This window comes from Lonchura striata, chromosome 2, assembly GCF_050655825.1.
Source record: "Lonchura striata isolate lonStrDom1 chromosome 2, ASM5065582v1, whole genome shotgun sequence".
NCBI lineage: Eukaryota > Metazoa > Chordata > Aves > Passeriformes > Estrildidae > Lonchura > Lonchura striata.
In genome coordinates, this window is record NC_140704.1 from 137,906,008 (window position 1) to 137,918,546 (window position 12,539).

Here is a 12,539-nt window from a genome sequence, read left to right on the forward strand (position 1 = left end):
AGGTTCTTCAGTCCACCCAAAGAAAGCAGAGGTCTGATTACTACAATGTAGCTATACAAGTGCTAATTCAAAATAGGCTAGTTGCTTAAAAGCAAATAATTGCTAAAACTGCTTAGCAGAAACTTGACAGCTTTTTCAGCAAATGAGTATATTTATGGCTTTCTTCTGATAGATAACTTCAGATTGAACTGAAGCATGTGAACTTCAAATGGCTGGCTACCATTATACCATCAATTTAACACAAAAATTATACTAGATATTTGTGTTGTATTCATGTTTTATTTTACACACTACAAGTGCATATGAATATTCTGGACTATGTTTTTAGTACCACAAGTTCACTGAACTATGGTTTTGTAATCAAATTCTGGAGTGATTATAGTATTGTGTTTGTGTGAGTAGTAGTTTGTCAGGCTCTTAGACTTCATATTTGAAAAACTGTGTTTTATGAATGTAAGGAAGAATGTGTTATTATGTGCACATGAAGTTAATACTTTATAGTGTTTGTATATAATCATGTACTTGAAAACTCTGGGTCACAATCTTATCTGGTATAAATATAGCTGCAGCGATAACGTATGGGGATCTGGCATAGTTTGTTGTAATCGCATTTCTTTACCTATGTTGCTAATTAAAGCTTTTGTTATCATGAGTGGGGAAAAAATTCCAAGTTACTGCTTAATTGCTGTGCTTTTTGCTCCTTCTTGGTCTCCTGTTGTTAAATCAACAAAGTGTCTGATTTTGCACTTTGTAAAATAAACAGTATTTGTTTTTTCTAGTGCTATTACTTTTTTGTGGGAGATCATTTTTTAACAAGTGTCCTTCAAGTTTTATAAAAAAAAAAAATTAAAGCATAATCAGTCCTATTTGACTGAAGTAGTTAATTTGTAGATTTTTTTTTTCTTTCAGTTCTTAGTGTCTTCCCATGCATGAGTTTCTTGGATAGGTTAGTATTAAAAAAAAAAAAAAAATCTACAAATGAATAAAAATTGAAACCTGGAGAAACTTTTAGAGATCTCACTCAGTGTGTTACTATGGCCAGTGTTTTGTGTTAATACCTGCTCCCCTTTTCTTCAATGCAGTTTTCATAGTGGTTATTTCAAAGTATTTTGGCATGGAGCTTGTCTAGTGTATTTGTTTACCTGAAATACCTGCCCTTTCAACAAGCAGTTCTTCAAATAAAAATTAAATGGTCATCTCAAAAAATTTAACCTTATCATAATTTTCTGTGTGTCCTGTTTATATGACCTTGTTGTGGGTAGTAACAGAAGGTACACAGACATTTTCAGGTACTTCTGGATGGTGAAAATCCAGAAATTCATCAGAAATGTAGCATTTCTTTAAATAAAGCTTGACAGGAAGAAAAGTATGTTAGGGACCTGCTGGTATATTATGACTTCAAGGGCAAATTCCTAAAATGCTGAAATACCATGGATTAGCTTTTCACTAGTTTTGTGAAAAAGCAAAAGTGGACCATATTTTTGTTCTGAGTGCCATTTATTTGCAGCAGAAACATTCAGGTGTCAATTCAAGAAAACCCAAAACTGAAAGCTGATGTTCCAGGGGCATCACGAGCTGATTTCTTTCTCTCCTTTGTACATACAGATTCAGTGACTTTATGTGCTTTGTTTTATAGAATTAAGTGCACGTTGTGATTCTGTTTTTAAACCATATGGAGTAAACACTATTTTCCAAGATTTTCTCTCTATGGAACTGGAAGTACTGAATGCTCAGGGCTTCTTTGAGTCAGTGGGAACTCACAAATGTTTAACATGTCTAGTATCTTTTTTCATTTTCTCTCTGTTTATAGATATGAATAACTTTTCACTTAGGCATGTAAGCAGTTGTTTGGTTATTACAGGAACTTTGCTTTAGAGTCACTATTGGAATATATCAATACTGTATTTTTTGATGGTTTTTCAGGCAGTGAAGAAGGCATCCAGGAGGCAGCAGAAACTGATGGTGATGCAAGGTCAGAGAAACCAGGGCAACTTGCTGTGGAGACTGAAGATTGGGATGGGCCAGGTAGGGTGAAACAGCTGAAAGCCAAGAGAAATATTTTGAATAAGACTTCAGTATTTCATTAAATATTTCATTTAAATAATTATTTAATTAATTTCATTATTTTAGTAAATTGTTGTGCTTTGCATTTATTTTTAATGGACTGTCCCTTTATCATCCTTTGGGTTCTGAGATATTGACAGGTAAGTACTAAGATGACATTCTTGTGTTAAAAAAAGTGCTTTTTGTTACATTATTTTGCAAATTGTTCAACAAAAAATGCCTTATGTACTTTTTTGATGTAAAGGAAAATTTTCTTGCTGCTTAGAATTTTAGGATTAAAATTTCTCAGTAAATTCTTTTTTCTATGATTGAATTTAGGTAAAAGCACTTGTGCTCTGTTTTTTGGGGTCAGAAGACCACGCAGATGCTTTGGTCTCTTCTCAAGCTCTGTGCAAATATTTAGCAACATGTGTAGCTTAACAAATAGTTATGATGTCTACTAACATTTTCAAGGAGCTTTTTTTACCTGTTTGAGCCTGATAGAAATCATTTAACACACCTGGTCATTGGTTTCAGTGGAAAGAGAAATTCAGACTGCAGTCAATGGCGCGTTAGAACTTCACATTAAAACAGTAATTCAAGATAACATGTTCTGCTATGTAAGCGATGATGGTGCAAGCATAACATTGCTAAGATGTAATGGTAATATGGCAATACTTTCAAGTATCTGTTCAATATAAATATGTAAAACCTCTCTTGTACTGTAAAACTACCTAAGGCAAAGGGGTAAATTGTATTTCTCAATTAGGCAATTCTGCAGTTGAATGCAATGTTTTCATGGGCATGGACTTGGGAATAGGCCTTAAAAATCCATTATATTGACCATAATTTAATAAAACTGTTGCAAAATGTGGATCTGAAGCCAAACACGCTCTAGCAATAGCTGTATCTCTTATGGAAATTTTCCCTCAAAAGGATGAGCACATCAGAAAAGAGTTCCAGAACCACTCTATCAATAATTTATAATGCAATAATAATATTTCATTAGAAAAATTCCTATATTTCAATCACATTTTCATCCTTGCTTGATTTTGCAAATTACTGTATGCTCTTCATGAAGAGAAGAACAAAACTAATGGCAATTTTCTGAAACTAGTAGCTGGAAAATACAATGCAGACAAAAATGAAGACCTAGTATATCTAATTATTATGATAACATTTAATATGTTTTTCAAGATAATACACAAAGAACTTGATATTCTATATAAAGCACTAGTGGTGTTATATGAAAACAAGGTTTATTATCATGATACTGTACACGTAAAATAATGCAAAATATATTGTGGATGTAGAAGAATGTCTTTCCTAGCTGCATAGCAGATTTAAAGGCTGTCTGTATTTACCATATGACTTGTTTTTAATTTAATTATAAATGAAGTCTATCTGAAATTTGTAATATTTTGTTGCATGTTTTTATGTATTTCAGCATAGTTGAATGTGCATGTTGTGGCCTGTTCCTGCTTTTTATATGCTACCTTATTCAGAAGTTTCTGAGATATTTTCTAACACTGTGGAGTGAAAGGAGATCTTTTAATTTTGTTGGGCAAAAAATCAGTTAAACAGTAGGATGAGCGTACTTGTAATATTTATTGACAACTTTGACATGAGATAAGATGGAAATCAAAGCTGAATGTGGGAAAATTTCTTTTGACTTCTGAAAATTGATGACCACCTGATATAGATGTATCAGCATCTATATTTTATTAAAATATTGGTTCTGTACAAGGGTATAAACATATGAAAAAAGGAATGGTTATATACCACATTCCATAGTCTACATCACACATGAAATGAAGTTGCTTACTATTGACATAGAAAAAGAAGCAAACAACAGAAGATCATTTTCAACCATACAGTACAAAGATAATGTCTTCAAGGTTTCTGGAAAAAAAAAAAACAACAAAGCATGAAATATTTTGCTTATTTTTAGAACATATTTTAGTGCAGCACCAACAGAGCCATCAAAAACTTTGATTCAGTGAATTTACCAACTGCCAGTAGAGGCACAGCCTCAAAGGGCAGATGATGATTCATTCTTTGTTATCTGAGCTGCCTCTGGTCTCCTTAGCTTCTCTGGAAAGAAAAGTTCCATCTCTGAGAGGTGGAGCTCTCATGATCCAACAACTGTGTTTTGAATGATGCAAGTTGCTGTCAACTGATAATGTGAACTGTGACAACTCAGGAATTCATATAAATATAGAGCAGTTTTGTTATTTTAGTATTTTATGTCTTTTTTTAGCACTAAGGGAACAGAGTGTGACTTTCAGAGCCAGTACTTGTCAGAAACTGAAAAATTAGACTTGTGGCATTAATTAGAGTTTTGTTTGAAAATTTGCATTGTTAAGTGGTTCACATGCATTCTTATGTCTTTATAATTAGAAAAATATAATTTTTGAAAAAAAATCTAAAGTTAAATGTGCTGTAGCTTCAAAGAATTTCTGCTGAAGCACTATTTCAGATCAGACTCTTGCGACCTTCATTGACCATCATGGAATTTCAGAGATACTGCTTACTATGTGTAGACACTTAGAGGGTTACCTGAATGTTTTTCAACTACCCTCAGTTTTCACTGTTCTTTTCTTCAATTTTTAAAAATTCCTGTTTAGTGAAACTGCTCTGAAATAATGGAAACTTAAGTCACTAGACTGTATATGAACACACAGTGAAAGGCTTGATCTTTTTTCTGTTATAGCCAACAGCAAAAGCCCAAGGAATAGAAAGTAGGAACAGCAAGACTGGGTTTAAATGCATTTTATGTAAAGAGACTTAGTTTTTAAATGTGAAGGGAGAGGTTATTTCATGGTCTTATGTCTGCTGTTTGCATTGGTACATGGAGTTACATAGGTCTGTAGCTTTGTATTGTTGGGATGTCAGTCAGTGCATGTGAGGGCAGTGATTTAAGATAAGACAAACAGAAAGATCTCCTACACAGGTTCTACAGATCATCCATCACATTAGAGAATATGATCATCCTGGTTTCTACTGAATGTATGTTTCATGCTTCCATATCTCTGAAAATTTTAGATCCTGGATGCCTCAATTAAAATATTGTTAAGCCAAATATAAGGAAATTATATATTCAACGGCATCTTGAAAGAGAAATTTTTTTATAGATTTGGAAATGAATGCTTGTTTACCATTATTCAGTGGTCATGATTGCAGTCATGCATACAAGTTCAGTTCAGCCTACTTGTCATTGTAAGAGACAGCAAATATGAACTCCATCAAAAAGGAGAAAAGGTTTGAATTCAGAAGTATGAATTATAACTTGAAAGAGTTTAAGAACAAATTGTAGACTTTATAAAAGCTATGATAAAAGTGAAGGCAATATTGATATTGCCTAGAAGATAATAAGAAAAAAAAACAGAAAAATTCAAGTGAATGTAACCAGTGCTAGGAACTGTAAGGCTAAAAGGGAAAAAAAAAGAGGAAGGGGAAAAAAACCCTAAAAATCTATCAGTAGCTTCATTAATAACAGTAAGATGACATTTTAAAATGTGGCAAGAAAAAATAATTAGAAAATTGGTATTGATCTATTATAAGTCATGACTCAATTGTTAGAGGGGACAGGTAAAAAGGTAATTATTTCTAGTCTGCTTAAAACATTTGTGCTGGAAAGACTATTTGACTGTATGTGATGACTGTATTTTTCTGCACTAGTTAATTTAAGCAATCTGGTGATTTGAATTTAACTTCTTCAGGAGCTTGATGGCTCAGCTGTAGGGATCACCTTCAGTTCCAAAAAAGCTTTGACATTATTTCTCAAATGTGTTCAAAACCAGTAAAAGTTGTTGTGGGTGGTGACAGACCTGTCCACATGGCAGTGGTCCCACTGGAAATAAGGGGATAAGTACTGTAAGATGCTTTTATTAATAGGGGGTTAGTAAGAATGCCAATCTGTATTTCTATTCTTTTATAGAAAAAAAATGTCCTGTAAAACCAATATAATATGCAATGTAAGCTAAAGTATATTTAGGGTTTTTTTGCAGTATGTTTTACATTTTAAAAAATGCTGCATAATGGGTAGATATTGCTATTGGCAGACCTGAGTAACTTTGCCATGTTAACTGCAGAAATATTTTCGTTTCAGAGTAATTAAATATAAAGTTATGAGCTTATGAAAAGGTAAATATTTTCATAGAATTGTTAAACTTGTAAAAGACCTGTAGGAGCATTAAGATTCAATGAAAAGGGGTTGAGCCCAGAGAGGGGGTTATGGCTAAAGGGTATGTTTGGCTTCTCAGATTACTTTGCTTGTCTGGTCAGCACTCTTGTTTGATGCTGAAACAGGGTTCTGTGTCCTGTGGTCACACTTCAAGACTGATGCTAAAGTTTGTAACAGGTTTAGTGAAGAGCCACTAGAAAGTTGAAAAGACTGGTATTATGGAAAAGTCCTTTCCCTATTTATTTTATCAAAGATATATTAAAGTTATATTAAAGGGCAATCTGATTGCAAGCTACTTTAAATTCAGAGTTAAAATCTGATAACAGTGGGCACCTCTTTCTAGCAAAGTATCAGAGGATTAAATGGATGTTGAAGCTCCAAAGTTTCAGACACAAAGAATGGATTTTAGTGCTTAAAAAGTCATTATTGAAATGTTTTATGAAAAGTCACTTATCTGTTATTAGAAATATTTGCATTCAGGTTGAGATACTTTCCTAAAGAACAAGATCAAGTACTGTGGCAAACACTGCACTTTTAAAATGAGATAGATTTCACTAGGGCAGAAATTAGACTGACTGACCATGATAGTTCCTTGTAACTAAAGCACAATTAATAAATGAGTGTACACTCTAGTACTTTTATAAATATTGTACTATTTGGGTGCATTTATAATGAATAAGTACAAGCAGACCTCATATAAGCTATTTCCAATTTTTATTTCTTCTGTAACTGTTTATTTAAACTATGTTAGGAATGATAAGTTCTTTGTGCTTTTCTCTATTCTGTAATTCTCAATTACTCTGTAGTGATAAAACAAAACAGAGTTGAAGAAAACATATAAAAAATCTGTAATGTGCAAGGGAATTTTTTTCCCTGCTGGCAGATGGGACACGATTTTATAGCACTGACTAAGCCAAAAAGGTTTTCCAAATCCAGTGTGCCATCCCGTGCACTCCATTCTTTTGACTTCCTGCAATTCCAATGAATAATGAGTTCTTCAGCCATTAGTGAAGTTGTATGTGGCTTTGAAGACAGAGAAACATTGTGACCAGTTGAGGAACTAAATATAGGACATTTCCAAAGGTGAAATTAATGCCATTCAGAGAAGTCTTGGTTCTAAGGAAGAACTGGATCACTTTCTTCTTGTGCAGTACACTAGATTGTTCTTATTCCTTATGTGAACTCTTATAGTCATAAGGGTGAATGGCTTTCTTATAGAATGTGCTGATTTTGTCAATTATATAGCTTGAAAGTCAGTCTCAGAAGTTCCTTCAGTACACTGAATTGCACCTGAATTCTGCTTAGAATGTGAGAAAATGTAATTTTTCCACATTTCCAAAATGTTAAAAAAAAAACCCCAAAAAAACACCAAATGAAAAAAACTCTGCCACGCAGTGTAAAAGCCTAAAACTCAGATTGGCAGCTCACGGTGATTTTTTTTCATGTATTGTTTGCCTTCATCTCCACATAAAGGGAACGTTTTCCATGTGTAAAATTCTGCCTCCAGTAAATCAACAGGATTTCTGCTATTGGCAGTACTAAATCAGAATGAAGTTGCAATTCATGTTACTCATTTCAGCAGACTCATCATCACTGGTACACATGTATCAGAGAACCGTTGAAAAAAGAACTAAGGATAGTTAAATTTAGCACATTATAGTTTCCTTGAATTACTCTTACAGGTTCGCGTTTTTCCTAAAATATATCAGAAATTTTAAGAATGGAACTGGAAATAAAATAGCACTTCAAAATGATGTTTGCATTGAGCTATGCTACTGTTAACATTTAATAAAAGATAGAAACAAGCTTTCATGTGAATTCTGGTGTATTGCTTTAGTGAGTTGTAGATCAGAAAATTGTAATGAACATTGGGCATGCCAGATTCACATTTTTACCTGCTATAAAAGGTAGTTTGAAAAGCTTTTCTGTATAGATTTCCTGTAACGATTTGTAAGAATCATTGCAAATATGTATTGATTGTTGAGTTTAGTCTGCAGTGTTTAGTAATACTATAAAAAGTTTAGGTTACAAAGCAAAGCTGTATAATATAGAGTGGAATGGTTGGTAGACCACTGCAAGATGGAAATAGACATTAATGATAGCTTTCCCTGTTCCCCCCCTTTTGACTTTTCTTCTTTTCTTATTTTCTTTTTTCCCTTCCCCCCCCCCTCCCCCCCCCCGCCTCCTTTCTTTCTTTCTTTCTTTTTAAACTAGTCCTAAGAAGGACTTGGAGATTACTGTCCTGATTTTGTTTCCTTTTTGATTGGAAAAATGTGGTAGATTTAAGATCTTGGAAATACTATTTGATGTAAATTAACAAAAATCCATGAAACATAGTTAACCATAGATATAGTCTGACAGTAAGAAGAATATTGTGAAGAAGCAGAGGAAATCATAGAACGACTGTGTGTTACTCTGACAGTGAATCGGTATTATCTCTGCTATCAGATAATGCAGTTATCATTAATTTTCACATTTGCATTTCAATCTTTGGAAGGAAATGACTCTTGCCGGATGAAGATAAGAGCTCTGTACCACTATAATGAACCATCATTTTATCCCGATGCTTTGTATCCATATGAAAATGAGTCTGGGTGGTGTATGTGAGGAGGCGGTGGGGGCTGGGGGGGGGGTCACAGAAACATTATAACAAAGTGTCAAAAATCACCACAGACTTTTGGAATCCTTAATGAAACAAGAGGCAGTCTAAATAAATCTTCTGTAGTGAAGTGGATGTTGGCTTTAAAGCAGAGAGCTGAGCTCCCAGGCTCCAGGGGTTGGGAGGGAACCTTGTTGAAGCAGGGAAGGATTTCTGTGGATCTTGATCTGGTTTCCATCAACAATTTGGAACTAGGAGGGGGCCATTTCGACATAGAATAACAAAAGTAAGGGTCTGAGAGTCATCAAGTTAACCTTTGCACTGCAGGTCTTGTGTTGGCACTTGAATTTTGTTAAGGGAGGTGCAAATGCTCATGGATTGCTGTCTTGGAGGTTGGATTATGGTACTGGAGCTGTTTTAAGCAGTTACCACACCTGTGCATTAAATGCATGATTTTAAATAATTATCAGTCTTGTGTATAGTATTTATTCATAAGTCTTCAAGGACTGTAGTCTTCCCATTTATTTTTCGTGCATAGCCAAAATTTGTGTTGCTTACCTGAAACTCGATCTGCTGACATCTGCATCAGTCCACTTTAGGTCTGATTGACTAATACCAGTGTTACTGAAATATACTTGCACTATGTTCAACTTTTATGATGTAGTTAGTACTTAGTTAGTCTGTAATTTACAGACTTCACAATACATAATTTAGACTCACTGCCAAATGTCTTCTGAAAACAGGACCTCTTGAGGTTTGCCCTGCTGCCCTATTTTTGTAATAAAAGCTGAATTTCTTAGATCATTAAATGATTGTGAGAACTGGTATTTAAATATGTGGTATTTAAAAAGTAATTTTTAGTGTGCAACCTGGCACCATTTATAGGAGCTTGAGGATGTCAATCTTGCTGTGACCAGCTGGGACTAATGTATTATTCTGTTGGCTGTAGCAGCTGCTTCCTCTTGCAGACCTTTCTCTGGGTCTCACCTCTCTTTTCTTAAATGATAAGAGTCTTTGCTTCATAAAGAGAAGATGCAGGTCTAAGAAGTGGAAGGAAAAATATGCTACACCTGTGTTAATATATTCTGTACTGACAGAAGTGGAATAGTAAATAAGTGTTAAAATTTTCCCTGTCATGATTTTGGTTGAGACCAGCAGTCACTCTTCCCAGGTAGATCCCAAAGTGCAGAAGGTGAAGTATTGCAGGGAACATTCTCCAGATGTAGTTTGTTTGATGACACCTGATTAGAGGCTAAGGAAGTTTCCCAGCACATGAACATGGCTTTGCTTGGCCTCTATGCCCAGAGCTGTTCCTTGCCATCTGTGAAATGAAGCTTTTATTCATGTCTGACATACTTACTGCAGAGGTTCTCTGTTGTTCAAGGCAGTTGATACTGTTGGTGGACTGTTCCCTGTAAGGGCTTGAAGGATGAGAATGTGGGAGTGGCTGGGTGAATTCACAAGGAAGTAGCAGCCAAACCTTCGCTGTCATCTTTCCCGTGAGCAGTTTTGACTTTTCTAGGAACAAGGCTGTTGCATGGCCTACACTGAGCATGTGTAATAGATGGGGAGAAATTTCATGTATGGTCAGACCCGAAAAAATGAAATTCTGCCCTTCAGCCAGAAATAGTGATCACCAAGGCTTTAAAAGAAAATTGCGGTGTAAAATAATTACTCTAAATTCAAAAGAATGGGCAGTTATAAATTTTGAAAACTAAGACATATTTCTTGTTTATGATGTCACTTGCTGTGGTGACTTCTGTAGCATCACTTTCGTGATGCATGGTGCAAATATTGTAGGATTCTGTAAACCTGGAGACATGGATTCTCTCATTTGACTTGCAACCTAAAATATTAAAAACCAGTGACTTCATAGCTGAATACTGGAGCTTTTGTCAAGCATTCCAACTGTTTCATTGGAATGCCATTTCATTACCATTGTATTATTAACATAATGTTCTATATGATACATATTGTATAATTGATATTATAAATATATTATTGTTATTGTTTGCACATATGTGTAAATTTAAATTTAATTTCAAAATTAGTTGCTATAGAAATGACCCTAGTATAGAAATAACATCTTGCATATACATTTCATATGTGGAGAACTTCAATTTTATTTAAACAATTAACCTTTTGGAATATTTTAAAACTCAGAACATCATTTTTATCCAAGTCAAAATGCTTCAGAAAAGTGAAACTACCTAGAGCCTTCAAACCTATTAGCTGGTGGTTTTTTTATGGCATTCTATTAGTTTACTATTTCTGGTTTATTTACCCATTTGTGAAATATTTATTTGACATAACAAGATTTTTTATTTTCAGTGTGTAAATTGTTCTTTGGAAACCATCTTGATCTTGTGGGAATCAAGATCAAGATTCTAGATCAGGGTCATGGTTTAGAAGTGGCAGTCCCTAATTTAGTGCCCCTCCCCCTGCAGTGGGAGATACAAAAGGCAGAGATTATGGGTCGAGTCAAACTAGTGGAAACAGCAATGATATAAAAAAATGAACAGTTCCAGTGACAATCCTAATAACAGCAGTATATGTAAAAGAGGAAGTTTTACATGGAAAATGCTCATCAATGTGGCATAACCCCGAGCCGAAGAACAAACTGACTGGCACATCTCCCATGTGCCACATTTTCTTCCCAACCACAAGCCACACCTCTCCTTCTTGGAAGCGAGGATCCCTAGCTTCCACCTCCCAGTGATGATATGCATAGTATAGAATAACAACATGGACATGTACACACAGCTCCAGACTGTGCAAAATTAACCCTATCCTTGGCCAAAATTAGGACAACTATGTAGACTTGAAAATTATCTGCTATCTTCCTAAATTTTTTGTACATCTGTACATCCAGCATGAGAACATTGGCCTGACTTGTAAATTTGAATGAAAGGTGATACATATTTGAAATGTATTCTATTTTGACTGGCATTTGTATTTCAAACACAAAAGACTTCTTGTTCTCTGAAAAAAGTTGATTGCTAGGAAAGGGAAGTGTGCAAGGGAAGAATCATCAGATTCACTAGGTACTTCACTTTGGATGTGATATGTTATATAGTAGATATTATGTAAAGTACAAATCCCCGTAGGTCACACAGTGAAGGACTCCTGTGAAATTCTGCAGGGAATCAATGAACATCTGCATTACAAAACATTGTTTCTTGTAGTTCTATGCACCAATGGACCTGGTAGTTGCAGAGGACTGGGAAGCAGTGTCTGGTTTTGGAAGCAGATTGGGTGAGAGTCAAAAGGAGCATGTAATCAGTCCACAAGTATTTTGTTCTTTGTTGTGTTTTTTCTGTTAATTCACCTAAGATTATTGCATTCAGAATACTGCATGACAACACTGGCTTGAATAACTGAAGAATGGACGTGTTAATATATTGAACCATATGCACAGCACAGCATTATTTAATGCACTTAAGGTGTAGTCCAGTAGTTGGATACAAATACCTACTGAGAGATGCTAGTGATATTATTTCTTAAATTGGTAGGTTTCAGTGACAAATTCTGTGTTCAGCAGTTCATTGAAGAAAATATTTTGACTTTCAGTGTCCTTCTAAACCCTCAAAAGCCACTTTATTTACTGTGTCTTAAGACAAAAGTTGGAATAATATAAGTAAAACAACAAAAAAATTATTACCAGGAACCATTGCTCCTTCTTTCAAAAGAATGAACTTTTGCTAAGAGTAA

The 12,539-nt window shown here is 34.6% G+C and overlaps 1 protein-coding gene across 5 annotated transcripts in view; it reads left to right on the forward strand.

Annotated features, from left to right (window-relative positions):
- The window catches only part of ZFPM2 (zinc finger protein, FOG family member 2), a 304,484-nt gene that overhangs the window by 69,872 nt on the left and 222,073 nt on the right, over window positions 1-12,539 (forward strand). For all 5 annotated transcript variants that reach the window (XM_021546439.3, XM_021546440.3, XM_085572437.1 and 2 more), the window contains one exon: window positions 1,924-2,025. In XM_021546439.3, the coding sequence (XP_021402114.2) occupies window positions 1,924-2,025 (102 nt within the window). The remainder of the gene's footprint in view (window positions 1-1,923; window positions 2,026-12,539) is intronic.